The 27,382-nt window shown below is 33.2% G+C and overlaps 1 protein-coding gene across 3 annotated transcripts; it reads right to left on the bottom strand.

The window, feature by feature from the left end:
- Positions 1-150: 150 nt before the first annotated feature.
- LOC113395512 (proline dehydrogenase 1, mitochondrial) lies at positions 151-22,208 on the bottom strand. Of its 3 annotated transcripts, none has more exons than XM_064218370.1 (12): positions 21,882-22,208; positions 8,924-9,045; positions 7,845-7,931; positions 6,803-6,880; positions 4,809-4,990; positions 4,658-4,722; positions 4,400-4,578; positions 3,080-3,359; positions 2,270-2,407; positions 2,037-2,147; positions 1,790-1,955; positions 151-1,185 (listed from the first exon to the last, which is right to left on the bottom strand). In XM_064218370.1, exons 1-12 carry the CDS (start codon positions 22,083-22,085, stop codon positions 980-982), a joined length of 1,818 nt encoding a protein of 605 aa, XP_064074440.1. In that variant the 5' UTR covers positions 22,086-22,208; the 3' UTR covers positions 151-979. The 3 variants fall into 3 exon arrangements, with proteins under 3 accessions (XP_064074440.1, XP_064074441.1, XP_026488883.1); XM_064218371.1 differs by having other exon boundaries at positions 6,803-6,877; XM_026633098.2 differs by lacking the exon at positions 6,803-6,880.
- Positions 22,209-27,382: the final 5,174 nt, after the last annotated feature.

Raw genomic sequence — 27,382 nt, 5'->3', positions numbered from 1 at the left:
CGAATCGATAGACAGATTAATAAAAAACAAAAGACGTTTCTAACCAACAAGTCAGCTATGAACAATTCATACTTCAAGGTCATTCAATATGAGCCTTTTGTAATTTCTTACTCAAACATACCGGCTTCAAATTTTCGTGTGTATTTACGATGGTTATAGTGTTATAAACCTGTTATTTTAAGGCCTATTATTTACTACCGTTACCTTGCTTCCGTTCCAAGGTCAATAAAACTAAAATGGGCTAATGTAAATTAATTAATGATACAGCCGATAATCTCGGTTAAAACTTACTAAAAATAAAATTACAGCCAATGAAATATTGTCAATTGTACAATATTTTAATATTAAAGATTAAAAAAAAAATCTCATTTCAAATTTCAGATATCGAACATTGCGACCAACTTATCATTTAAAAAAAAAAAATATTCGAACACAAATATACATAAATATTTTTATAAATCGAAACATTTGAAAATGCTTTCAAAAAACAACTTCAAAGCGCGATTATTTAAAAACGACTAGCTTTTAAAAAATACGATCCTATAAAGCCATTGTCTATGATTAATACTATTAATAACAATACTGTATATACGCCAACAAAAACAAATATTACAAACAAACACATTTTTTCGTAGATATCGCTAACTCTTTCGAACGAGTAATTCAGTAGATTTTTTTCAATTAATATTGAAATCATTTTCCCTCAATGATTTATAAATAAAGACGCGTCCCATTGAAAACAATCCAAAGACATCGACGCGGAACGTCCGACGGTAGTCTATCGTGCACTCATTGTATGCACAGATTCGAGTCCTTAGATATTTAATAATTCCTAATTCAATTACAATAAGTTAGCTAACGTACAAATAACATATTCGAACAACGTTTACAAACAGCTGTCGCGGGAGGCGGAGGCGCCTCGGGAGACCGCGGTCGTGACGGTTCGAAGTGGACTATAACACGACGAGCGAGTTCCGATTTAGACCGGCGTGTAATTTCCGGACGGCTTGTAGAATATTTGTCCGGTGAAGAGCCGACGGAAAATCTCCTTCAACAGGAGCCCCTTCTCCTTCTTGATCTTGACGAGGAAGCCGCGGTTCTCGTTGGCGCGTCGGGACAGGTAGGGGAGCACCTCCACCACGGGCCCGTACGGGACGTACTTGTACGCGGAGTACCCGGCTTGACCTGGAAAGAAAAATACCATGTTGATATAATTCACTATGACGACCTCCTGGTCGAGTGTGTACACCGGTTTTCATGGGTACGCCACTCCGAGGTCCCGGGTTCGATTCCCGGCAGAGTCGATGTAAAAAAGTTCATTAGTTTTCTATCTTGTCTTGGGTCTGGGTGTATGTGGTACCGTCGTTATTTCTGTTTGTCCATAACACAAGTGCTTTAGCTACTTGCATTGGGATCAGAGTAATGTATGTGATGTCCAATTCAACTATGCTAGCTGATGATGTGAACTGTATACGTCCTCTAAACGATTGTACCTACTTTTGTCGTATCCACACCAATGGATAAGTTTTAAATAGACTTGATGAAGCAATGATAAGAATTAAACAATAGTAAAATCATATCCTCATCTCTAATTATAAACCTTTCAGACAATATTTTCTAAATAATCTACAAAATTTGTAACAAAGATCGATACAAGAAAGACATAATACAATACATATCTCTTGCAGCATAAGCTTGCAGCTTTGTTTCGTATTATCGGAAGTTCAGTTAATTCGGTTCTAGTTCGCTACGATAGTTCAAAAGTAGATACATAGGGAGGGAGACTGACCGAGGGGGAAGGTGATGTGGTCGCACATGCCGAGCAGCTGGCCGAAGCAGACGACCTTGTCTCCGGGCTTGATGTCGTGCTCCTTCATCAGCTGGATGGCGTAGCGGACCGTGTCCTCGTTGTGGGAGGCCACCATTATGCCGAGACGATCGCCGTTGGGCTCGGTCTGCGGACGGGAAGACATCTCTGTAGGGTCACGTCGGTGCGAACGACATACCAAAAATGACGTTTCGAAACGGAACCGCACCTTGACCCTGCCGAGGATCTCCTTGAGGCAGCGGTGGAAGGAGGCGCTGGTGGCGCCCACGCTGTCGCACGTGGGGTCCTCGTAGCCCATCGCCGCCGCGCGCGCGCGCTCCTGCAACACGCGGCCCGCGGCCTTATATATTATATACACTACGAGCTCTCGGCGGAGAGTCTGCTGCGACTCATTAGACCGACGAATAAATCTCTCCCGTGGAACAAAAACAACGTCCTCACCTGTTCTATGTAAGCTCCGCGCACCAGCTTCGCTCCCCAGTAGAAGTTCTGTCGCTGCGCTTGCTCCAGGTCGGTGACGATTTCGTTATACGTATTCTTTAGGTAGGTTTGGTATGTGTTGAAAACTAGGAACTTATCCTGGAATCGATGAAATGAGAGGCTAATTGAGTACACTCCCATTAGATTCCCACTTAAAATTAGGCATCCTCCACTCGTTCTACGTCTTAAGAAAGTTTGGATAAAATTTAAAGAAACTAACATCAGGATTGAGCCTTAAATATGTTAATAAACATTGTGATTAAAATATATAACCACACATTAAAATTATTTCAAATTAATAATATCGGTGATTGAGATCTACTCATGTCCGTCTGTTTTAAAGCAACTAATTCACCAGTAACTCTATTGTCAAACTAAAATTTTGTAAATTTCATTGTTTCAGTTTGAAGAGTATGTATACGGTGCACACAATAAGTTTATAACTTCTTATTTATTTAGTAACAATTTCGCGAACGTGAGGGATGGGTGGTTCACTACCAGATGAATCATTTGCACCTAATCTCGTTACAGAAAATGACGTATCGACATCAGGAATGTTACCATAAGATTGCCAACTTTGGGAACTAAGATATTACGTCTCTTGTGCCTGTATTTACACTGGCTCTCTCACCTTTAAAACCGGAGCATAACAGTGCTAAGTATAGTTGCTTGGCGGCAGGTTTTATAATAAGTGAGTGGTACCTACTCAGGCGGGCTATCACAAAGCCCTACCACCAAGTATATATATACCATAAAACGTATGCCACCAACCTTATTGTATCTTCTCATCATTTCTAAACAGATCCTTGAAATAGCTGGTTGGAAATAAGTCTGTTCAGCGTCAATCATTATCCTAACATCAGACTCATTGGCGACATGGATTATGTGATTAAGTCTCCGTAACATGTTCCTAAACATCTCCTCTTCCTTAGGGGATATCTGGGAGATGAGCCGTCTCATCTGACCGGTCTTCGGGTCTGGAACTCGGAAGGAATCGGACAAGCCCATGTCCTTGTCCAAGATGTTTGACCATGGAAACAAATGGACAATACTGAAAAAAAAATATATTTAATTACTAATTATTTAGAATACACAACCTGAACCAGTTAAGGTTTCTTAGAAAATAGTCCTAATCGAATAAAGTATATTTTAATTAATTAATCAATTTGTTTGCAATGGTTTTCCCAGTTAAAGCTGCTCTTCCCAGTTACTTAAATTGAAATTTCCAATCGTTAGCAGATGCTTACGTTATAAAATAACTGCATGTTCCATGTTGATAGTCAGTCAGGAGAACGATTTTATAAACATAGATAGACCACTTTGCAAGTATTAGCTCTGGTAAAAGCAACACTCATAACTAGAGAAAGATGAAACTCCTTATAATAATACAAATAAAAACAAGCGAGACGGAATATTGTTAGTTTGAGAGTCGAGCTCTAGAAAGTAAATTACATATAAAACACTCAAAAGCTTATTAGAGTATCTACTCTAGTGTTATTTTGAGGTCACTACTATTGGCCTACAAAATCTGTAAAAATACTTTTGACTATGTCTTGGAATTTCTGAATTTAGGTTTAGTTTATTTCTGTAAGCGTGTCATTTCAATGTATGGAGGGTATCAGTTGCCTCATAGCAACATACTGCCGCAGATTCATAGTCGAGGTAATTTTTTCACTCCCTTGCATTATAGGACATAAAGCCATCAGACCCAACAGACCGTCCCATTGGATTGTGACAGTTAGGAAACAGTAACTTCTACTAAAATACACGCTCTCCTTTTATAACGTACGTGTGAAAGAGATAGCAATACATTAAGGTAATACTAAATTAGTGAACACCAAAATCGCACATCAAACACATCTCTAGATCGATCTAGTTTAAAAATAGAACAGTTTCGTTGATATCGCAGTACCGCAGAAAGGTGAGAGGGATTGATCACACAGTTGCCTCGTCTCTTTCTAGCGTCGGCAATTTTGTGAAGCTACTAATTGCTTAGTTACTTCTATTTCTACGATGTTCACGAGCATGCAAAAAATATATATTTTATAGATATATTTATTATCTGCTACTAATAACATTGGCTAGACTAACCCTTCCTTATCCGAAGTGATTTTCTTCATGAACTCCTGAACTTCCGGCTTGGAGCTAAGGTCGCCGAGATACCTTTGTAGGTCTTCTATAGTTTTGTGGTGGGTCAACACATTGCCTGTACCACCAGCGATCTGGTGCATATAGCTACGCGCACGCATAATCACCTCAGACAGTTGTAGCTGAAAATATTAATCAAAATTTAATAAATTTCTTCAATTAAAGCATTTCAGATTTTATACAGATTTAATAAAATCGTACCAATAGTTGAGGTCTTCCGAGAGCCGTCAATTTGACAGCCATTAAGCCTGTGCTCTTCGTTGTTTCTTAAAAAGAAAAAAGAACGAATTCAGAAAACAATAACCAACATATCCGACCAGATATATTCCCTTAATTTACAATAAAATCTAACCAGCAACGGCATCGATGCTCCTCATGAAAGCCTCCATGTTCTTCTCGCAGGCGGCCTCGTTAAGGTAGAAGTATGTCCTGGCGCTGGTGACCTTGTATCTGCGGTCAGCGAACCGCTGTTCCACGTGGTACTGCTTGAGTTGCCCCTCTTCTTGTGTGTCCCCGAACGTTGAGATCGACGCGCTGGTGGAGACAGGAATATAACACGTTATTCACGATGATCCAATCAAAACTTATCTACTATAAATATATACATATATACAATCATTTAATATGTATATATCACTCAAATATAGTTCCGCAGTCATACATTTCATTTTACCATTTAAAGATATATAACATCAGTAAAGTAACATTTCTTAAATGGTTCACTGCTGGACAAAAGCCTATCCTCTTAACGAGGAGACTATTCCATCATTCGCTTGTGTAGGTTGGCAGACATGTGGCACAATTTTATATTACACATGCAGGTTTCCTCACGATGTTTTCTTCCACTTAAATGAAAACACCTTCTAAGAGCTTAGTAAAACATATTTTATTGTTATTATAGGTCCTAAACATGTGTACCATAAACAAAAAGATTAAATTCTTCATTATCTTGTTGTGGCAATAATAATTTTATCATTAATCGATTTTTAAAATAATAGTTAGAAAGCTAAATAATTATGAATAGCTGTCAATAAAAAAAGGATTCGGTTAATATAATAGGTATCTATGGTAAATAAAAAATAGGTACACTACGACTACAATACTTTAAAAACCGAAAACGAATAGCGAATTTATTAAAAAAAAAAAATTACACATGAATTTTTAAAAACATTTATGTCAATTCAAATAAAAACTACGAAACAAAAAATAGATTTACTTTCCGAACGTACAAATCACTTTCTTCGCTTCCCAATCTCTATTTCTATATTTTTGACCTAGAAAAAATTCGGCAAGTTTCAGCTAGTACAAACTAAAATCGACCCAATGTGTTGGACGGAATAGCGAATTTCGCGTATACGTTATATAATCATGTTTTTAAGATGTGACACATCAAGGTCGCCTTAATTGAAGACCAGCGACCGAAATCGTTTTCTTACAATTTACTACATATATGAGACAAAACAATTTACACTGTAAAGTATTCCTATACAATATATTCTTTATCCAGCAGCGATAAAATTGTTAATAGATTACAACAAACAAAGGCGTTACAAGATTATTATATCCAGTACATTCCAAACGCGACTTCGTTCGCTTGTGTAACGGCATGTTAGGTTAGTCATGTTTTCCGTATCCATGACAACGATTGAGCAAAATTTAATGATGATCGGTTGAATAGTGACAATTATCTTAGACACCATACGACACCTACTGATCGAGATACGATGACTATTTTACTCTGCGCGAAACCCCATGTGCCGAAATATTTATTTATTTCAATAAGCATATATGTATATGACATGCATTATTTGCCGTTTGTTGCTCTCTTCAAATAATATATTATTTTTATAACATTAATTAATTTTATTCGTATAAAAGAATGTCTACTGAAATACTTCTACGAATTAATAAGCGACAATCGCGGGACGCCTGATTAATACGAAAGAAACATTCAAAATTACAATAATAAAAAAAACCGATCGATAAATATCATGTAAAATAAATAATCGCTTCGTTAAATATATACTTATAGATATATACTATATACATAATAACAATTATGTATATAGTATACGCGCCACGCAGACGCAGGGATTGTCCCCTAATTTAACTGAAATGTTAAGTAAAGCAAGTTTTAGTATACATTACGATGATTAAAAAAGAGGATAGTATCAGTTTTACTATTATAATATACTTTAAATTCAAACTAAATGCATTTAAAAATTCCGTCACACTAACGTGACACTAGAGATTATGGGTTACGCTATACAATCTACCTAAAAAAAGCCAACTAGATGAGTCGAATGAAAAAAAAAGAAAAAAAATAAAAATAACGCAAATCAAAACCCAGCTATGACAAGATCTTGCAAATTCCTCGGTCCGGTTTTAATTAATTCATTTAACCGTGAACTTGTAACACAGCTTCTGAAATAATTGAAATTGTTACAAGATACTATAAAAAAAAAATAAGACTTGCTACTTCTTATGATATTCCTTAGTATACATGTATTTTAATTATATATTAACATATGTAATTTAATCTATACTAAGGAGCTCCCCTTATGAAATCGTTAAATATCTCTCAGTGTTGCTAAACCTTTAAAACGTTTAAAAGTAAATTAATTGTTAACTAAACTTCTTCGCCAAGCCGTCTATTCAAAGTTTTTAATTTCCAAAAATCAGTTCTGATTTCAGTAACAACAAATAAATTTAATGATAAGGCAAAGGAGTCAAATTTATTGTCACAGTAGCATAGTTTTTATATGTGTCTAGCTCTAGAACGACATTTGGCGCAATTAAAGCGAGCCAATTTATCAACGTAAGATTAGAATTTTAACAAATAATATTAGTTGAGTCACTGCATGTAATTTAAAAATCGCAAGCTGAAACTCCAGATGAAATATTAAACAAAATTTAGTAAATATAAAAATTGACGCTTAATACTTATACTTGAGGCTCAATGAGACATTTTACTTTCAAAGAATTTATGATCCACGATCTATTACATTTTAATCATAAACCTTTTTATAAAATAGCCGCATATGTTATATTCCATAAAAAAACATGTGTGTCCAATTCACACACGCTAGAAGTGAAAAATTTCTTTTTTTCCTTTTTTGTGTCTACTTGTCGTGACTAATTTTCGATTCACCGACTCTAAAGAAGTTTCGCTTCGAAAAGTAATAATAATTAAAAAGATTCGTTTCGAAAATTACAAAAGAACGTGGATCAGAAATTATATATATTTTTAATACGTTACATTTGAATTTAGCAAAAACTAACAAATACAAAAAAAAAGAAGGACGTTCTGTGTATGCAAATAATATAAGGTTTTTAAGAAATTATAATAAATCTTATACCTGAATTATATTATAATGAAATACTATACCTGACTTCTCGCTTTTCGGCTTCCTCTTGTGAAAGATCTTCTTCCACGGAGTAATCAAGAATCGACTTCACTCCGAACGATCGCAATCTGCAAAACATTAATGCAAACTTATCATTATAAAATATTAGTGCTTGGTTATATACGTATCCTTTGCGTTTACGCAATGTTCATCGGATTAAATTAAAACAAAACATTATACACTTCTTTCTGGTACTTGTATGAAGATACCTTTTTTTTTATAAATGTTGGACAACATCACATACATTACTCTGATCCCAATGTAAGTAGCTAAAGTACTTGTGTTATGGAAAATCAGAAGTAACGACGGTACCACATACACCCAGACCCAAGACAACATAGAAAACTAATGAACTTTTTCTACATCAACTCGGCCGGGAATCGAACCCGGGACCTCGGAGTGACGTACCCATGAAAACCGGTGTACACACTACTCGACCACGGAGGTCGTCTATCTGATATTAGTATTAACGTGCCTGAGCTCCTCGTATCGTATCATTACTATCTCTATTATAAAACTTCGGACCTAGAAAAGTCTCATTTACATTGATGAACACCTTCGATTAAAATACCAAAATTTGAAATGACATGAGTTAATCAAAACACTTAAATAAAAGAAGTTTTGACTCAAATTCATTTTTGATTTCTCTTTTTTAGATATAATATCGAGAAACATTTGAATCACGTCTTATACAATCGAAAGTCCCACATAATTCTGTTACAATTAATCAACTCGTTGAGACATTCTATATTATTTTCGATATTATTAAATACTATCAGAACTCGCAGCTTCACCCTTTTGGCATGATATAATTAGTTGAGATCTTAACTTATATGGTACTCATTATGAATTCGCCAACACACAGCGATTTGAATGTTGATGTTACTATCGGAACTTTAGAAGAAAATTAAATTATATGTATTTATGTAAGTAGGTAAATAGAAAAGTACTATAAATAAAAAAAAATATTTATCAAAATTGCATATAACAGCATTATCAAAGGTTATAGACATTAAAAATAAACTTGTTAATTAAAATACAGGCTGAAATATAAATTTACCTCTCAAGAGTAGGACGAATCTTGTTTTGATCTTCGCCGGCCACAAATTGCCCGTAGAAGGTAGCCTTCATTATAGCCTCGAAGAGTCTTTGTCCCACCATCTGACGCAGACTCTTCATCAACTGAGAACAAAAGGAATTATGAATTAATTTAATAATACAATAATAAATACAACACAAGGGCAATCTACCTGACTTGATAGAATTTACCTGTATTGAAACAATCAGATTCAGTTTTTACAATTTCAGACAAATTGTATCATTACAAGTTACGCACTGTAATGCTCAGTTCTTCGAACTCAGTTAGTAATGCTCGGATCTGAACTGTTACATTATATGCTCCCGTTGAATGACCTGATATAAACAAACAAATATGCTAATACAGGATAACGTTATGGTTTTATCGGGAGAAATTTAAACAGAAGTAGTTTTGCTCTGTAAATCTTGGTCGTATTTCACACGTGAAATCTTGAAAGCCAACTCGTAACGATACTCTATTATAATGCATGTATCCTGTGTATGTCAATACGCATATTATGACTCTCTGACATTTCAGGTTCGAGTGAGTATCGAGTTTGTACGATCGCTGTTCCATCTTAATTTTCATTTAACAGTGGAGTCAGTCTATTACTATTAGAATTCTGATGAATTGTCAGACCTTTGTAAGATAAAGGTAATCCGCCCGGTTTCCATGTAAAACTTTATCGATGCTCTCCCGTAGATCGTTACGTGATTTTATTCTTTCTAATGCAAAAAAAAATGTTTGATTCGGACTAATAGATCCTGAGATTTGCGTGTTTAAACAAACATACAAACATTTTGACGGCACAAGTGATGTCAAAATCTAGCCAAAATGTTTTTGTTCCAAACCTCGGATCGGACTTATAACTTGAAAATTGCAAAAAAAACAAAGACACTTTGACGTTCGAGACGCTGACTAAAGAGAGGGTTGCCCTTTTTATTTAGCACATTATTAGCATAAACATAGCTAACGGAATCCACGGCTTTATCATAATGACGCAAATGTCAGAAGCAATTTGGGAACTAAATAGAAATGTACATACAAATAATTAATTTAGAATACATATAAGACGGATCAATGAAAAACTAAATAATAAAAAAAAAACACAAAAAAGCGAAGACGCAAAGGTGGACAGACAAACTGCCATGACAACAATACAAAATAATGTCGTTCCTGTAGCAAACAAATATGTTTATGTTTTTTTTTTCTCATCAATCTTTTCAAAAGTTGGCAACCTTAACGATAAGGCGGGAGTTGACAACGTGACATTGAAATTCTTCAAGGTTAAGTTAAGATCATATTTTAGAGGCTCGTATGTATACGCCAAGTCTGTTGAAAGACACGTCGAACATCGACCGATTATTATTAAGCATAAATAATGAAAAATTCGATTCTGGTATGTTAGAGTTAATTTTCAATTATCTAAATGTTAAATTGTTAAAAATAATCAAGTCTACGTTAAGTACGATCTATAATTCGAAAACTTTACTTTACTTCAAAAAGATACAATTTGTGACAACCCTAACACGAGATGTTCTGCCTCGTGCTCCTGTAATTCGCAATATTTCTATTTTTAGTTCACTTTGGCTGCACAAACGGTGTCGTGAAGCCACTGATATCGTTAGCCTCAAACGTGGTTATTTTTGACTGAGTGCAATACACTCGAAGAAATTTATTACCGGAAACATTGCAATAAATACAAACGAAAGAAACTTCCTAGATCGCTAATATATGCTTTAATTTTTAATTTTATTTATGTTCATATTGAAGACCAATCATTATTTAAAAAAGATTTTCGTGGGTCCATCGAAAATCCGTAACTATTTTAGAGAATAAAATCGATTAAAATAAATTAGCGATATGGCGATTTTTATTATAAACGACATTAAAAAATTTAAAAAAAATACAGTAAATATATCAGTACAAAAGGCTGTCATAACGCTTACCAGCGATTTCCTTCAGATGACCTTTAGTTCAATAAGATCTTGGAAATAAATTAATACAGGTTTTAATTATACTTATGTTTATAATAACTGTATAATGTCTAAGCAAATGTTTCGAAAATGCCAGTGTAAAGCACGTTGGTCCTACACCTGAAGTCAGTACGTAAAGCCGTCATTTCTACGCCTAAAATCAGCACATAAAACCTTTGGTTCTATGCCTAGTCTCAGAGATCGTGTTGAATTGGTTTCCTATCGTCCATGTGAGCAAAAGCTTAGCTGCGCAGTTGCCGAGTCTCCATTGAGAATGGCCGTTTTGGGTTAAATAAATCTGAAGAACATTTATGATTTGCGTATAATAATGTAACAAACCTTTTTTTTCATAATTCAAGTCATAAAACCAGTAAAATCGGTATTCTTAAATTTGAATTCAAATCAAAACTAAGGTGAAACTGAATAGTGTTGCGATAGAAAATCTTTGAAAAATAAAAATCATTTGAGAATGTTTCCTAACTACTTCCGAAAAACTCAGACGAAAGCGTAAATTAAGACTATTTCTAGATATCCATTTAACAAAAATTATAAACATATAAACAAGATGTTTCTTTTCCGTGTCACACTATATATCAAAACCTAGCATCAGATAAAACTATGTTACACCTACCTATTATCTCTTATAAGCGTATAAATCAATAAACTTTCCAATTATTTATCGGCGAAGATAATCTTCAGACCAGCCAGACGTGTAGTTATCAGACGTATTCATCTTTAAATTGCATTCCCATACATGACGGGACGTGATTTGGGGTTTTTCAGGGGTTTTCACGTCCATCCAATGATTTTCTTTTTCAGAACTTAGATAACATTTTTAGAATATCTTTTAACACGTTTTTATATAACCGTATCGTGTCAAGTATGTATGCAGATATCAAACTGTCGAGAAAGTCAGATGTTAATCTTTTTACATATAATATACATCATTTTATACTAATTATCTTGTCTTTGTCATAGTTCATGGGATTCAGCGTAGCGTATTCCAAAAGACAGGCCGAAAAAAGATTTACAAGCTTTTACGGCCGGCAGTCTACCTACGAGTACCACAGTAACTCAGTGTTGCCAATCTCCTATTTTAAGGAAACAAAAACATAAGCAATTCAGCGTTATATAATAATTACAACTACGTGAACAAAGTCTTCTATCCAAATATAAACAGACGGTTAAATAGCGACTTGAATATTAAAATAACCCAATTGTCTGAAAACCATGGCAACAAAAAGAGTGACTAAGTCCTTATGTAAGTATATTTGGCTACCATTCCGACAATGTTTCTTAGACTATGAGGATTTTTACGGCTTAAAGCTGCCAAAAAAGTGTTGAGAATATAGCTTTGCCAATAATTTTCAAGGAATTCTCCGTCTTATATTACAAATTTATTATTCTTAATTTTTGTTCTTGTATTTCAACGAACTCTTATATTTTATCTCCATCATATTGACGATTGATCTATGATAATAGTTAGACACATTAACCCAATAAGCTTGACTGTTACACAAACCATCATCATTCGGTTGCGTCTATCGTATTTATTTGGGATGATGGTACCGCGTTTAAACGGCATCGAAGGAGTTTGCATGTTCACATTTTTAATAGCATTAAGGAATCCCTGAAACTGCTCAATAGAAATGTTTCTACTCTCACTTCAAATAAAACCAAAAATGCCACCACAAAACCTCACAAAATATTATTACTGAAAATAGTGTCGACCGATCAAATTAGTTTCTGGATACCCATTTGAAGAAACATTAATTGAACTAGTGGAATATCTATCCAATGGAAGTAAATAAAGTAGGTACTTAGTAACAAAAAGTATAAAGTATAGTATAATTTTAGTTCTATAATTTAACATTTGTCACGATTCGACGGAGACATGATTTACAAAGTAGTAAATGATGAAAAAATAAATAAAAAAAGTGTAAATTGTACCATTGTTACACGACTGCCCAAACGACGAGTGTTAAGTTTTCAGCATTTATGGATATGTGAATTTCTTTATTTAAACATAAGTTTTAACGTCTAAACAGATTTTAATGTACAAGGTATCATTAGACCCCTTCCCGAGTGACACTGCATATATTTTAAATTAAAAAGGCAGGGCTGTCGTGTTTTATAATTCGAAATTCTCCTACATATTTGTTTTCCATAGTTAATGGCAATATATTTCTCTCGTACATTGTACTGTACTGGTTGGCAAGCCTCTTAAGGGAAAGGTTTGGAGCATGTTTTACAACGCTCTTCCATAACGAGCTATAGGATGTGACTAACTGTGACTTTCATCCGACACATGTAAACTTCGTCAGGTAGTTTCCATCACCGTCAAGCTTGAGATAAAGCCTCAATTTGAACCCATTGGTTATACTCCACGCTTCAAAATCGATCAAGGGAACAACCGTACACCTCTTAGAAACTTACAATTATCATAAAATACGATCCTTTACCTAAAGGTTCTCTGAAAGAGATAATAATTTTAGCTATGCCAGCCTTTGTGCTACTTTTCCATTGTCCTTGTTAACTCCTTTTTTCTAGTTATTTTGTTTGCAAATCAAGAATCAATATGATCCAATCTGCAACTTTCTGATTTCAGGTTTAATGCGGTTATTATAGCTACAAAACCGCACTTCTTGTGCAAGCTTTAAGAATAATTTGTTATCGAGCTATGTGCCCACATCGTAAGTTGTAATTTTATTGTTATTTATTTGGAAATAATAAAAAAGGATAAAACTTAGGGATACACCAGAAATATACCTATATATCAATACAACGATATCCTCCTGACCAACTTCGGCCATACCAACAATTCTCAGGGGAGATTAGCCAACTGCACAAGACATAACAAATCTAGTAGGAACATAAATGTGTGCGCAAGTGAATTCTCTACATCATTACTCTCATAATAATCCATCGAACGGTAAAGTATATGCGATCAAAAATTCGCAAAATCAACTGCTCTGGGTGTTTAGAAGAAATGTATATAATATTCCTTTAACTATCAACTGTTCCAACACAGATCTCAAAATTCCATTCCAGATTCTAGGGGCTCGGTGTCTACACTAACACTACACCAAAGTACGTCGTTAAGTGTCAAAATTTTGCCTCTTTTTCAATCGAACGTTGACATTGACAGTTCGTGGAAAAATTAAGATTTCTTGTAATATTGTAAGTAAAGATTAAAAAATCTTAATCAAATTACCTATCAATTACATTTATCATACATCAAGGAATTTTCCCCTGTTATTTCGTTCACACGAATGAGTTTAATGTAAAAAAAAGTGCAGTCGTAAAAAGTCTAGCGATTTCAACAACACAGCAATCTGCTACTTTTATTTCGTTCAAACAAAACTATACCCAGGGGAGTTGAACATAAAGATAAAAATAGATTGACAGAAAACAGCCGCATTTCCCCCCTACCAAGAGTTCGTTGCACAAAACTCAACTCTAATATTATGAGATACAGATCATCTGTCTCTTGTCCGTCGGTCTTAAACCGGTTCACGGCAATCAAGGTTAAGTTCATTGACGGGAACATTTGAACTTATCTAAACTTTTTATTTTACTTCATACAAGGTATTAAGGATAAAAGTCACGATTTTTTTTATGACTACTTTTAATTGTAAATGAGTCATGAGCCAGTAGCTTGCACAGTGGCATGCCAGCTATTAGATGGCGTGCAAGAGCACGTGTCAGCTGCTAACACAGCATTCTTCATAAATAAGTCGTTTTTCATTGAGGAACATAAAAAAATATGAAATGCAGTAGTATATCATGTTGATAGCATTACATATATATGTTCAACTTATCCATTTTCCATTTATATTGTATGCCATTATGATGTTCTCACCGTTCGCCAGTCTGCTTCGTGAATATTTTTTTTTAATGTTTTTTCTATAATTGATAGGATCTTTACCAACGACTCCCGATGACCATTACGTGATTGATCTCTACCAGAAAATAATTACAAATGATTATCGAGCTTGTGACCTTCGATCCATAACCAATAAATTATTTTATTCCATTAAAAACCCGATGCAACTTTTTAAATAGGAAACTGAGCCCTAAAATGGAAAACACCTAAGTCGGCTAAACTCCTGCACGAGGCGCGATCTTGCACTTTGATCCATTGTCAAACTAATGTTGTTTTAAATATGCAAGCCAAGCATGGTTGCAATAAAAACACTTGTTACGCCGGGGTCAAGTCTACATAGATTCACATGATGTCAAGTATTCTAACACAATTTTAAATTAATAAAATTAAATTTAAATGACTAATAAAACATTAGTCTTTTAACAGTTAGAACATTATGTCCAACTTTTATAAACTAGCTGAACCTGCGGCAGGGGGGAGGAAGGAACCTACCTGCTAAATTTCAAATCTGTACGTGTTTTATTTTCTGAGATTCCGTGATTAATCAGTGAGTGGTATTTCATTTTCATGTATATATCAACAATATCAACTATAATATATTTGGTTATATTTTTTACTGTACATTGATGAAGAGCAAATATTTAAAAACAACCACAAAAAATCTAGTACACGCACTGGCCTACTTATCTATGACAAAAAACAACCGTTATATTTCGCTGAACTGTATTCGCGAATAGCAAAATCAAATCTTACAACAATCATACAACCTAAGAGTTATTACTCGTTTATTGACTGACAAAAATGTACCAATGTTTAGCAAAAAAATATATATATCTTAAAAGTGATATAATTAGGAAAAAATTAATCCATTTGACAAAATCTAAATATTCCTTAGACGAGCACATTGAATATTATTTCTAGAAGACAACATTTTACGTTCAGCTACCACCGGTTCGGAATGCGAAGAGCAGGCAAGGATTTCGACAAGGTACTCTTTTCCAACAAACAAATACTTGTCAACATTTCATTAAACTACCAAAAAATATAAAACGATACTCTAGATTTCATTTCAAAAACAATTTTATAATTGTTTTAAATACGGCTAATTAAAACAAACTCACCTGGACAGGACTTTGAAAGTACATACTTAGGAGACAATATTAGTTAAGGAATTTATAACTTTGTCGCAAAATACGCTAACAAATACGTTTGTCCAAACCATTTTAAAGCAATTTTTACGCAAACACGAGTGATTGTGTTTGTCTATTAAATAAGAGTTTCACGTTTATTATATCAATATTCTAATTTATAGCAAATTTTATCCCAATGGAAAATTTTAAGTGGCATTTTTAGTTGGGAAAATTCTAAGCTTGAGGAAATATCGGCAGCGATCTATAGATATTCGACTAATCTGATTTGATTTTAATCTGAAATATAATTATACTGTCATTAATAACTTTAGGGCAAACGAGCGAGAATAAGCGAGTTTTTCCTAATACAACATTTTGGTAACAACGCTTAATATTATAGACCAAGAGTCTATGCTCGCAAATACAGATATATTTTAACTAATTCCTTGCGTGCATATTAGTATGGGAGAATCTGACTAGAAAGAGAGCGTTAGACCAACGACTTATTACAAGTTATTATTTATACCATAAGATTATACCAGTAGAGGTCTGAGAGAAGAAACATAAAACTTGAGCTAGAAATGTCAGAATTTGAATGCGAATCACTGTAAACCGACTGTCAATATTTATAAGAGATTTATAGAGATAGATAAGCCGGATTTAGGGAGTTGGTAATGAGAATTTTATGCCCAAAAATTCAATAACTTTTACCATCCCGACCCGCGATATCCTCCCGCGGAATCTGCAGCCATAAAAACTAGCTAAAATAATATACCCAAAATATTTCGGAAAAATTCTAATCTGGTCATCAGCCTTAACCTTGCAGTATAACGAACTTTTGTTTGTAGATAAGATAAAGGTGTTATCTTTCCGAGTAGAGGATTCTATAAGAAATTACAAAGTATCTTACGAGTATATTGTATACTTGCTGCCTGAGTTTGTATAATATTCTTCAAATAGGTCATTGCTTCGGTTTAATGTAGTTTTAGGTAGTGAACGACAGATAGTCATTTTGTAACTTATCTTAACATTATGTTGTTTACGACGAGATAAAGAACGTCTTTATTTAATTTAATGAGGATAAGGGAATGCGCTTTTTTTAAATAATCTTTATCATGAAAAAAAGTGTTTTTTTTGTGGTGGTGTTAAAAGTTTCCTATGCAGTATTTTATTTAAACTTTGAGATTCGAACTATATAAAGAAAAGAAAGATTCCATTTTTTTAATTTAAATGAGTGAATCTGACGAGTATATAAAATTATTGGTTCATCCCACCAATTTTGAATTGTCAAAGCGCCACCGACCACAATTTACATTGACTCACTCATCCTCCAAACCAGACCACAAGGACCAATACTTTCAGTGGTATGATTTCCGAGTGGGTGGTAAAACACACACGAAACAATCAACTGTGCACGTATATAAAAGACAGTTTTATTTCTGAAACATGTAAAAATCTGGTAGAATTTCAAAACATGAGCAATTGTCGAAATATCAATTTCCAGCGGTACCAATATGACAATTGTTCACCGGAATAAATATTGTGCAACGGAAACAATCATATCGTACTTTCAGAAAATCGATTGTCAAAATTAATATCATTCCAAAAGAAACAATTGCAATTTTAGCTTCGTCACAAACTAATTTGAATAAATGTCTTTTCTAACAACGACAATAGAAGACGCAGTGCGAGTGGACCAGCAATTTAATAAGTCATTTACGATTGATATTCTGATTTTATAGAATCATACAGATATGGAGCAGATAACCCTTTATCATGTTTAGTTCTTCAAAATAAGATTTCTAATTTTTGTTAGTTTTGAATCGAATATAGAAAAAGTCTTTGTGACTTTGCCGTCAAGATGCTGTCGATCATGTCCGTAAATACGATAGCCGAAGTAAAATATTTACCCTGAAGTACCCAACTGTACTTTAAAATGCAATGTTTAAATTTGTTATCATTTTAATAATACAAAACAGTTGTCGTCTGTCGTATTCGCGTCTGTCGTATAGTATCTGATAAGGTTCTACTGAATGAATCATATAATGTAAATATTTGATAATAATATAAATTCCCCCTTATCTTTTATATTATTGACATATAAAAGAAATTGAAAGATAAAAGATATACAAATTTGATTATTTTTTTCTGTCATAGTGGAAATGCTATATTATGACACCGAGCTACGTCAATTACCCGTGAGGTCAGTCAATGTTCTTTCGAACTCGAGAATCCTCTCCTCATCCTCTATTTTTGGGATTTTTTTTAAACAAAAGTCAATATTTTTAGTTAACATATCACTTGTCTAATTGAATTAATCGTGTCATTTCCATTTGTATATTTGAAAATATACAAATCAACTGACGATAAAATCAATATTTTTATTCAGGTAACCTCTTAGAAACACTTCTGAATCGCCGTATTACAATTCAATAGCTATGCTATAGATACCAACGGTTCAGAATGAAGATTGTATCGAGCAGAACTTGAGATGAAGTCAGTTAATATATTAATTCTAAAATGTAATACATCGTCAACTGAGATCTTTAATCACGAGTACTCAATATAACTTCGAGTTAAAATTATTACAGCTTATCTTAGACGTTCGAACAAATGTATAATGTCGACCATACTTCGCTCTCGTTTAAAGTTTTGGTTGTAGTAATTAATATTAGTAATTAATAATTCCCCTTTATAATTTCGTACATGTAAAATTCTTACAGTTAACCCTACTATTTCCTCACCTTAAAATTTTATTTACCAAAAATCCTTTTTTATTTTACGTCATAAATGGAACACGTGTGTTTTAAATTTCAGCTTTCTTGCTTAGATTTCATTGATGTGCAGTGTTAATCAGATAGATATTCATTATTATTGGATGTTTATTAATAATTTTAAGTATTTACTTTGGCTCTTAATAGGGCAGAAGGAAATAATTTGATTTAATTGTCACTTTTAAACTCGAAAAACCCGAAACTTCATTTATTTAATAGTTTCATCACTGAAGGAAAACCTGCGATGATTTATTGATATACCTCTTCATGACGTCCTTATGACGTCACATCGAAGTCAATAAGGACAAAATTGTATAACTTGGAATAAGTTTTCATTGTAATATTTCACAGTGCATTCAACGCTGGTCGTAACTTGCTTGAACTTCTCGTCAAATTCACAAAAATTAAGATGATTGGCTTAAATAAATTATCAAAATTCAAATTCATTTAAATAAACATTACAATATCAATTTACAATTTTCACTTAAACACTAATAAAATATTCATGTATATGCGGAAGAGATTTTATAAAAATCAAATTATTTAATATCTCTATAAAAGGTTAATTTCAATTCATAGCATTTAGATTTCGGTTGACTTAAACTTGTTGATCAATCCAAACGAAAATTTAAATTAAATTTATATCAACAAAAGTTGAAAGATGGCAAACATATATTGAAACGATGTTTGCTGTTTGCTGTTTGAATTTGATTAAAAGTCTGTTCAAAGCGGTTCGAATCGGTGTCTATTCGAAGATGACTAAAATCTACTCGTGCCTAACAGTACATTTTATTACCTACCTGGATTCAGACAAAGCGACGAAATAAAAAGATCTCTTTATGTTCGTACATAAATTATAACTAGGCCTTACTCTTCCCCATGAGCTCTTATTATTTACAAACATATTTTAACATATTTACAAACCTTTTTCTTTAAATAAACAAATAAAATATTTCAACGTACTGAACGTGATGAACGTGAACAGACATACATCGCACGGCCAAAACCGATCAGCCTAACATTATGTAATCGTGCACAAAAATGCCTTATGGATTATATATAACACACAATTCATCTCCCAAGTGTCTAAACAGGGGATGAAAGTTTGTATGGGAATTCGTCATATAATACGATGTTAGCATGAAAATCGTTACTTAGACTTCTGTTCATGAATTAAAAACATTTGATAAAACGGTTTTAAAAATTCATCACCTATGAGTGTAAACGGAGGAAAGTTATCTTCTCCTCAAAAGGAGAGGAGTCATTTGTCTAGCGGTTGGACATTCACAGATTGTTGCATATATAGCACAAATAAATTTAATTTAGAAATGATAACTGATAAGTTTTTATCTAAATGTAAAAGGGACGTCGTTACTTTTTCTTTTATTTGCATTATATATTATATAACAACATACATATAATATAGATCTTAGAAACTATGACAATAATTGTATAGTCACGAGGATTTAGGGTTCAGGTTATATAAGCTTGTAACACCTGGTTTCCGACATCGCAAAGTCAATACATCCTTCCTGGGCCACGGTATTCGTTTCTTTAATAAGAATTCAGTTATTTTTAAGTTTAACTATTAATAAATTAAGTCTAATTTCAAAAAACATTGATAAATAATTCATATTCGTTGAATTCCAGGCAGGATATATACATATATATAATTTACTTCATTGACAACTCTTTAGTTAAAATAATGGAAAAGAGTATCTACTGAGTTTCTTGCCAGTTTTCCTCGGTGGTAGCTTTACATTGAATTCAATACTTAAACATGTTTTTCAAAGGTGCGTTTATGAGACTATTTAAAAAAAGAACACTTTGATTTGATTAAAACACAAAAACAATTGAATCGGATTAATATTATTAAATTGAAAGGACTCTTTTTGGCCGTTTGTTACGTCATCGTGGATAAACCGCTGAATCGATCGCAGTGAAAGACAAGGGGACTAGGTCTTTGAATTTATGGAAGAAAGAAATTTAACGCAAATGGCGATAGCGTGGAAAATAGTTTAGTAATATAGCATCTATTAACTAAAATCATAATCAATGTTGCTTTATTTTCATACTATTTATATAATTAAAATTTTATTGTGTCCGAAGAATTTGTGTCTTTGTCACTTTTTAGGTGCTTGTTTTTTTTTTTTTACATTGAATAGTTTAATTTCGTTTTGTAAGACGAAAAGTCATAGTTCCTAGTCGAATTTTATCCCTCGATATTTTTTGTTAAGGTACACTTTTTCCATCCACTCACCCGGTTTACCTTTTTAATTAGTTCGTAATTTAAAGATCAAAATTTCTAACTTAAACTGGAAGCCATTAAATTTAAATTAAAAACGCTTTATCAAGGTAACGTAGGTACTTCACATATAAGACAATAATTAAAAAAAATTCACTAGCAATTATCTTACAAAGATAATAAAATTTGTGAAACAATGGATAAAAATGAAAGTCTTTAACATTTATAGTAAATAAATGGTATTTGAATGAAAAAAAAAACTAATATTAAAAGTTTAGTTTCATTCTTTATCGATGCCCTAGTTTATTATACATAAAAATGTTCTTTTAACTTAATGATTTAATAGCAGAATACCGTATAGAGCTATTAGGTAATATCCCATGCCTCTTAATTTTAAGCCTAAGTGAGGTCTAGCCAGCGGAGCCGGCGCATGCGCTGTCCAACCGAGAGAAAATCCATTTTTTCATTCATATAATGTTTCAATTGTAACTTACTGTTAAATCTTTAGACTTCGACTACGTAACTGTCTCGGCATTAGCAATTAAAGAATTATATTGTTTTTTATGTTAACATCTATCTTAAAACCGATCAACTCGCCGATATTCTAGTGACGTAACCTCTCTCCGCAGAGTATATTGCGATATTTTATTAGGTGTGCTCAGCAAATATCCTATTTTCTGCAAAGTGCACCATACATTAAACTCGGGTTACATAAAACAAGTTACCGTGCGGGCGGCTAGCGTGCCGGGACACGTGCACGAAAGCAATGCGTTCCTGAATCCGAACAAACGAGACATCATTCACCGTAGCCGAATTAAATTCAAGGACTCGTGTCTCGGTTAATTTTAGTAATTTCTGTACGTTAGCGAACAATAGCCGGTACATCGAGCCACGTTACATAACTATCAGCTGAGTATCGATTCACTCACCATATCGTTGTTCTCGACAATCCAGTTGATCGAGCATATTTGATAGACGAGATACGCCCGGACCAATTCGCTGGTTTTTTTGCTTTTGAATGCGTCTTTCGGACTATTGAAGGATAAGTCGAGTTCGTCGCGAGAAGGCGGCGGCGTGGACAGCACTCGGACGCCTCGGGGCGCATTCACAGCCAGCCGACGTAGCAGAGCCATAGTTAAAGCTCCGCGCACTGATCACTTGGTACACACGCGTCAACCCGCCGCCGCTGACAACTGACAACTGCTTGACAATGAACACTGACGTACCGGCGCTCGATACCGCGACTGAGACTGCGCACGCAATCGTTCCAATTATAAATCCCACGGAGGTGTGTCTCCGGTGCAAAGTGCTATTGGTCGGATTTCTGCCGGCCAGCACGCGTCGCCGGTTTTCTATACAAACGTCACTGCGTACACCACACTGAGGATCGATCTCTATCGCTGTCAGACTGTTATGTCACTTATTATGCTATACAATGCTGTTATTCCTTAAAAAATGCGACGTTTTTTAATATTATTGGGAACTTGGTGAGCAATGAATATGGTTACTTACGATCAATACTATTATAAACAGTCGTGTAAAATGTTATGTAATTGAGAAATTGTTTCATTTATAACCATGATATCAGATCTTTGACTCGGGCGCAGATTAATCTCAACAGGATAGGTCAGGGGAAGCGGATTTGTGAAAATGAAAGTATTACAGTTCTAGCAAGCTGAACTCTTAATAGGTTAAGTTTGAAATTTTACAAAAGTTATATAATTCGTAAACAGTTAAAGATATTATGTTAAAATAAACTATTTTTTTTTAAATTAAATTAATAAAATTAAGGTACCAATTTATTATAACCTTTTTGAAAACAAAATTGATCGGTATTCAACGCCGAGCCGAATTCGAGTCCAGTGCAGAGCAGTCTTCAGATAAGAAGTTTATGCAGACATATGCTAAATCTTAGAGTTTCTAAAACGTTAGAATAGAGACAGGAAGCTAAATGCGATATCCTACCAAACTTGCCCATATTTCCCTCGTCCGGGAATACGCTGTTATAAGAACGGACGTCAAACCCACGGCCGGAGATTTACGACCGACATTACAGCGTCTTATCATCAATTAGGTATGTCATACGTCATTTTTGCATTACATTGCATTCTTAGAATTATATGCAAATTTCATACCAAGCGAAACAAGGCTGTCTGTCTTAGATAAAACAGAAGCAAATATTGTATGATATTTTTATTTTTATCATTTACAATTTAGTTCGGATCGGTCAGATTAACAAAAGTGGGTAATTTCCATACATAACGATTCAGCGTGCTATTATGTAAAAACTCACGTACCTATCTCAGTCGTGAAGTGTTGAAAACAAAGTATCAATGAAACGCCATTTTGATCCTTAAATCCTGTAGATGAATCAAATCAAATCGAATTATTATACTTTACTAATTCCTCCCTTGTCTTCGTTCGTATGGCAAGGGGGTGGGGGTTATTGTCGGTGTACCCCTGACAACGTTACGATAATCAGTTTAGCAGTTAAGACGTGGACATGACAATTCACGATCGAGCTGCGTTGAGTTTAAATCTTGTTCTTACAAAATAACTCTAATAATCTCACGGTTGGGAGAGCTTTGACAATACTTAATGTCGGAAGGCCAATTTGTCCATCCGCCTTGCTACAGCAAAGTATGAAGTAAATATTCGTTAAGATAGGGAAGAATGGAGGAAGGAATTTGCAATTTCATTATTTCAAACTCTCTTAGCAGCGCCGGTTTGATTTACAAACTTGATGACAAAACCATATTCGTCATTAAAATTATAGCAATTAAGGATAGTCACTCATATTAATATTACATGCGTATAACATTAATGGTACAGTCAAATTCTCCCATAATATTATTTTCCTTCTATACAATGGTCAGAATTATATTTGAGATAATCTGTGCACTCTCTTTGGCACAACTAAAAAATAATTTAAATTCTATTATCCCCAGTAAAACTACTTTCCGCAGATGCTTAACCGTAATACATTCAACCTCACCCCTGTATTTAAAATTAAAATCCTATTCAAAATTCTCATACATTTAAAATTTTATTTCTCGGACAATTGACAAAACATTTTGAGAAAAAAGTAGACTTTTTGCTCAAAGACATCCACCAGATAAGAACTTACTTAAAATATGTATAATTGTGAGAATTTATTACGTATTACATAGTTGCTGGTAATTTATTTAAAATTATGTAGCCAATATAAAAATAAAACGAACCACTTTTTGTATTATTATTTTTATTAACATCTTACTTGGCTTAAGTTTCACTCAGTATCATTCCTTAATTTAGCAAGTGATTTAAACGGGTATAAGACATAAAGTAAATTTATTTTTTTCAAATTAAGTACATGATTTTTTATATCTCTACAATGATATATGGCCACAGGCCAGCATTGAACACATATACAGGATTATTGGTAATTCGACGTATTACCGTTAGGAGGTGATAGGGGTGACTAATTGCGATAATTTTAACCCCCATATGCATGATGCAAAAGTGAACCATTTTTGTGTTATCGCGTTTTTTAGATTTTTTCAAAATAAGTCAAAAATGCAACTTCGAAATTTTTTTTAAAAAAAAGTATCAATTAAAATCTACTTTTTTCTTCTGATTTATATAAACGATTAAACACTGGATATTTTCAATATTTAAACAATAATTATCGGTCCAAATTTAAAAATGCGAGACGGAAAACGATATTATTTCAATATTTTTTTCCATCAAATATGCCTGAAAAACAAAAAAAACATTATGAAACTTGTTTTGCAGATTATTTCAAAAACATAATCGTTTACTTAGTTTTCCGAAAATGTATAAGAACTAGGAATTTATTTCAAAGCAACCGAAATAAAATGATCAGAAAGGACGCTGGTGGAAATTCGTATTCGAACATGACCGAATTCGTAATAAAGGTCGCTCTTTAAAATTCCCACAAAATTGATTTAAAATAATAACCAATGTAAAAAAACTTACTTATTTACTTAACTTACTTATTTAATACAAATTTAAAATAAAATTTAGATACATAAACAGTTCAGTAGCTAAGTAACCAGAGGCCCTTTGGTAAAGAATGTACATATACTAAAAAATAAATAAAAATTCCCGTATTGGCTTTAAATGCCCAAATAAAGATTCATTTCATTCATTCATACGCCATTACTTGACTATTTTCTTCTCGATAAAAAATGTATTTTTCCAATAACATATACATATATTTTAAATATGAATAATAGCGTAATACCCCAGAAGATTAGCTACACAATCAGAGTACGTGAGTGTCAACAAATTATTATTATCTTTGACATTCTTTGTCCGAGTCGGAAACACTGGAATATCTTGATAATGATTATCAAGATTTCGTCTCGTAATTCGATTTCCGATTTCGAATATCAATTGTCTCATTATAATCGCATCTATTATAAATAATGGGAAAAATAAAAAATTATTTAATTTGATCTGTACCATAAATAGAAAAAAACTCTAGAAGACAATTGAAATTACAGTTATAACAGTAGGTAACTCGTCATAAAATTTCGATTGTGATGTTGCGAATAAAATCATGCAGGTACGTCCAGATAATAGGAAGATACAGGAAAGGCACGAAGAACACCTCTAAGGTTTTGGTCTGTCTATTTAACAAAAAAAAAACATCACAGATCACAATAGTGTCTTATGAATGGACGGATACGCGTTTCTTTTTTCCAAAATATTATATATACTCATAGGGAAATATAACAAAAAGTCAAGTTGAGATATTACACAATTATATAATGTATGATTTTACGTTGAAGGAGTGACAAATAAACAATACAAGTAATTATAATTTACCTATTAAGTATCAGTGAAACAGAAAAAAAACACATGCGTGCATTTTTATTCTGTTTGCTACACTAATTATAAACACGCACACACATGCAATTTATATAATCATACCTATCTATATAATATTCTTCTAGTTTCATATAATTTATCCCAAGAATTTAATTCAATAAATATAACCATATATAAATATAAAGTTGTAGGATACTTTAAAATTGGATACTTTTATAATTATGTATAAGAAATGACGTATCTGTTACTAAGTGAATAGCTATTTAAATAATTTTAGTCTCAATAGTTTGACAAAAACACAAAAGATCGTAATTTTCTATTGACTTTATTCAGTTGCATGGCACGAGGTTTTGAATGATTTGAGCCAACGACATACCTATTATATAAACATTATTTACAAGGCTCGCTTCTATATAGATATATACGCAGTTTTGTAGAACATTTTATACACTAAGTAGGTACATAGCGTTTCAGTTCTACGACTGACATTGCCATCTACGTAAAACTATTCAGTTTTATTAGTTCAAACAATAACCACCTTTACATATTTGAAATTAGTGTTATTTTCGTTTAAATTGATATAGTCATGAATATTCTGGCATTGGAATTTTATGGTTTTATGAAAGAGTTTCTTGTACGGTCTACGTTGTAACATTGTTATTCAAGGTGAAAAATCTCGTGATTTTTTTATTGCAACGGGTTAGTAAAAGAAAAGCGTGTTTATATTCAAAATATTTATTGTATTCGGTTTTTTCTTGCCTCAAAAAAAACTTATGAAATAACGGCACAGATGTGTAAACGATTTTGATGGTTAATGAAATCATTTATAACAAAAAAAAAACAGGTATAAAAAGAGTTTCATTAAACGGCGTCGGAGACACCTGAAGCTTCCTGCTGTTTGCCTAGAGTTTTTTTCACATAAAGAAAATAAATACAGTATAGTGAAATCTACATAGATGAGCTAACTTTTAATAAAATTTTCTGAATATTACACCATTTTACGTCGGCACCTGCAAAAAAATATTTTTTTTGAGGATTTTTGATTGCTTTTTCAGATTTAAGAGGCCTATCACAAAATTTCGTACTTCAAAATTAGGTATTTACCCACGACGACGATTCGATCGCGACACAGTACTATAGCTGTGACTTAGCAATCTTGATACTTTTTCTATAATTTTTTTTTTCTTGTTTTTTATGATAAGCTATTAAGGAATTCTCAAAACGATACGCTTTCCAAAATTCAAATAATACTCACTTCAAAATCTATTTACCAACGCTGAATATTTATGAGTATTATTGATATAATTATAAGAGTCACAATGAATGTGATCTTTATAGTTTAACCATATAATAACACCTATGTACACAAAACAATCATTATTTTGTTTTCCTTCCCTGTTTCATATTTTTCCAACAAATTCAAAAGTTAAAATAAAGTTTAATAATTATTGGGGTATAACTGTTTCATTTCAGTTTCCTTTTGTTAGCTAAACATTAATAGGCTACCTATACTTAATATAGGTTGGGAGTAAGGATTTGTGCAAGCCCGTCTACCTAGTTACCACCAGTGGCGAACTAACAGGGGGGCGGAAGG

This window comes from Vanessa tameamea, chromosome 21 (assembly GCF_037043105.1).
Source record: "Vanessa tameamea isolate UH-Manoa-2023 chromosome 21, ilVanTame1 primary haplotype, whole genome shotgun sequence".
Lineage (NCBI taxonomy): Eukaryota > Metazoa > Arthropoda > Insecta > Lepidoptera > Nymphalidae > Vanessa > Vanessa tameamea.
The sequence above is the reverse complement of the archived record's forward strand: the minus strand, read 5'-3'. Positions and strand labels throughout refer to the sequence as shown.

Excerpts from the sequence above, each read along its gene's own strand:
- LOC113395512 (XM_064218370.1), bottom strand. The coding sequence starts at position 22,085 with ATGGCTCTGCTACGTCGGCTGGCTGTGAATGCGCCCCGAGGCGTCCGA. Across the intron at positions 4,991-6,802 it reads CAAGATCTTGTCATAGCTGG|CGCGTCGATCTCAACGTTCG; the intron begins GTTTTGATTTGC and ends TGTCTCCACCAG. Across the intron at positions 2,148-2,269 it reads GCGGAGCTTACATAGAACAG|GAGCGCGCGCGCGCGGCGGC; the intron begins GTGAGGACGTTG and ends CGCGTGTTGCAG.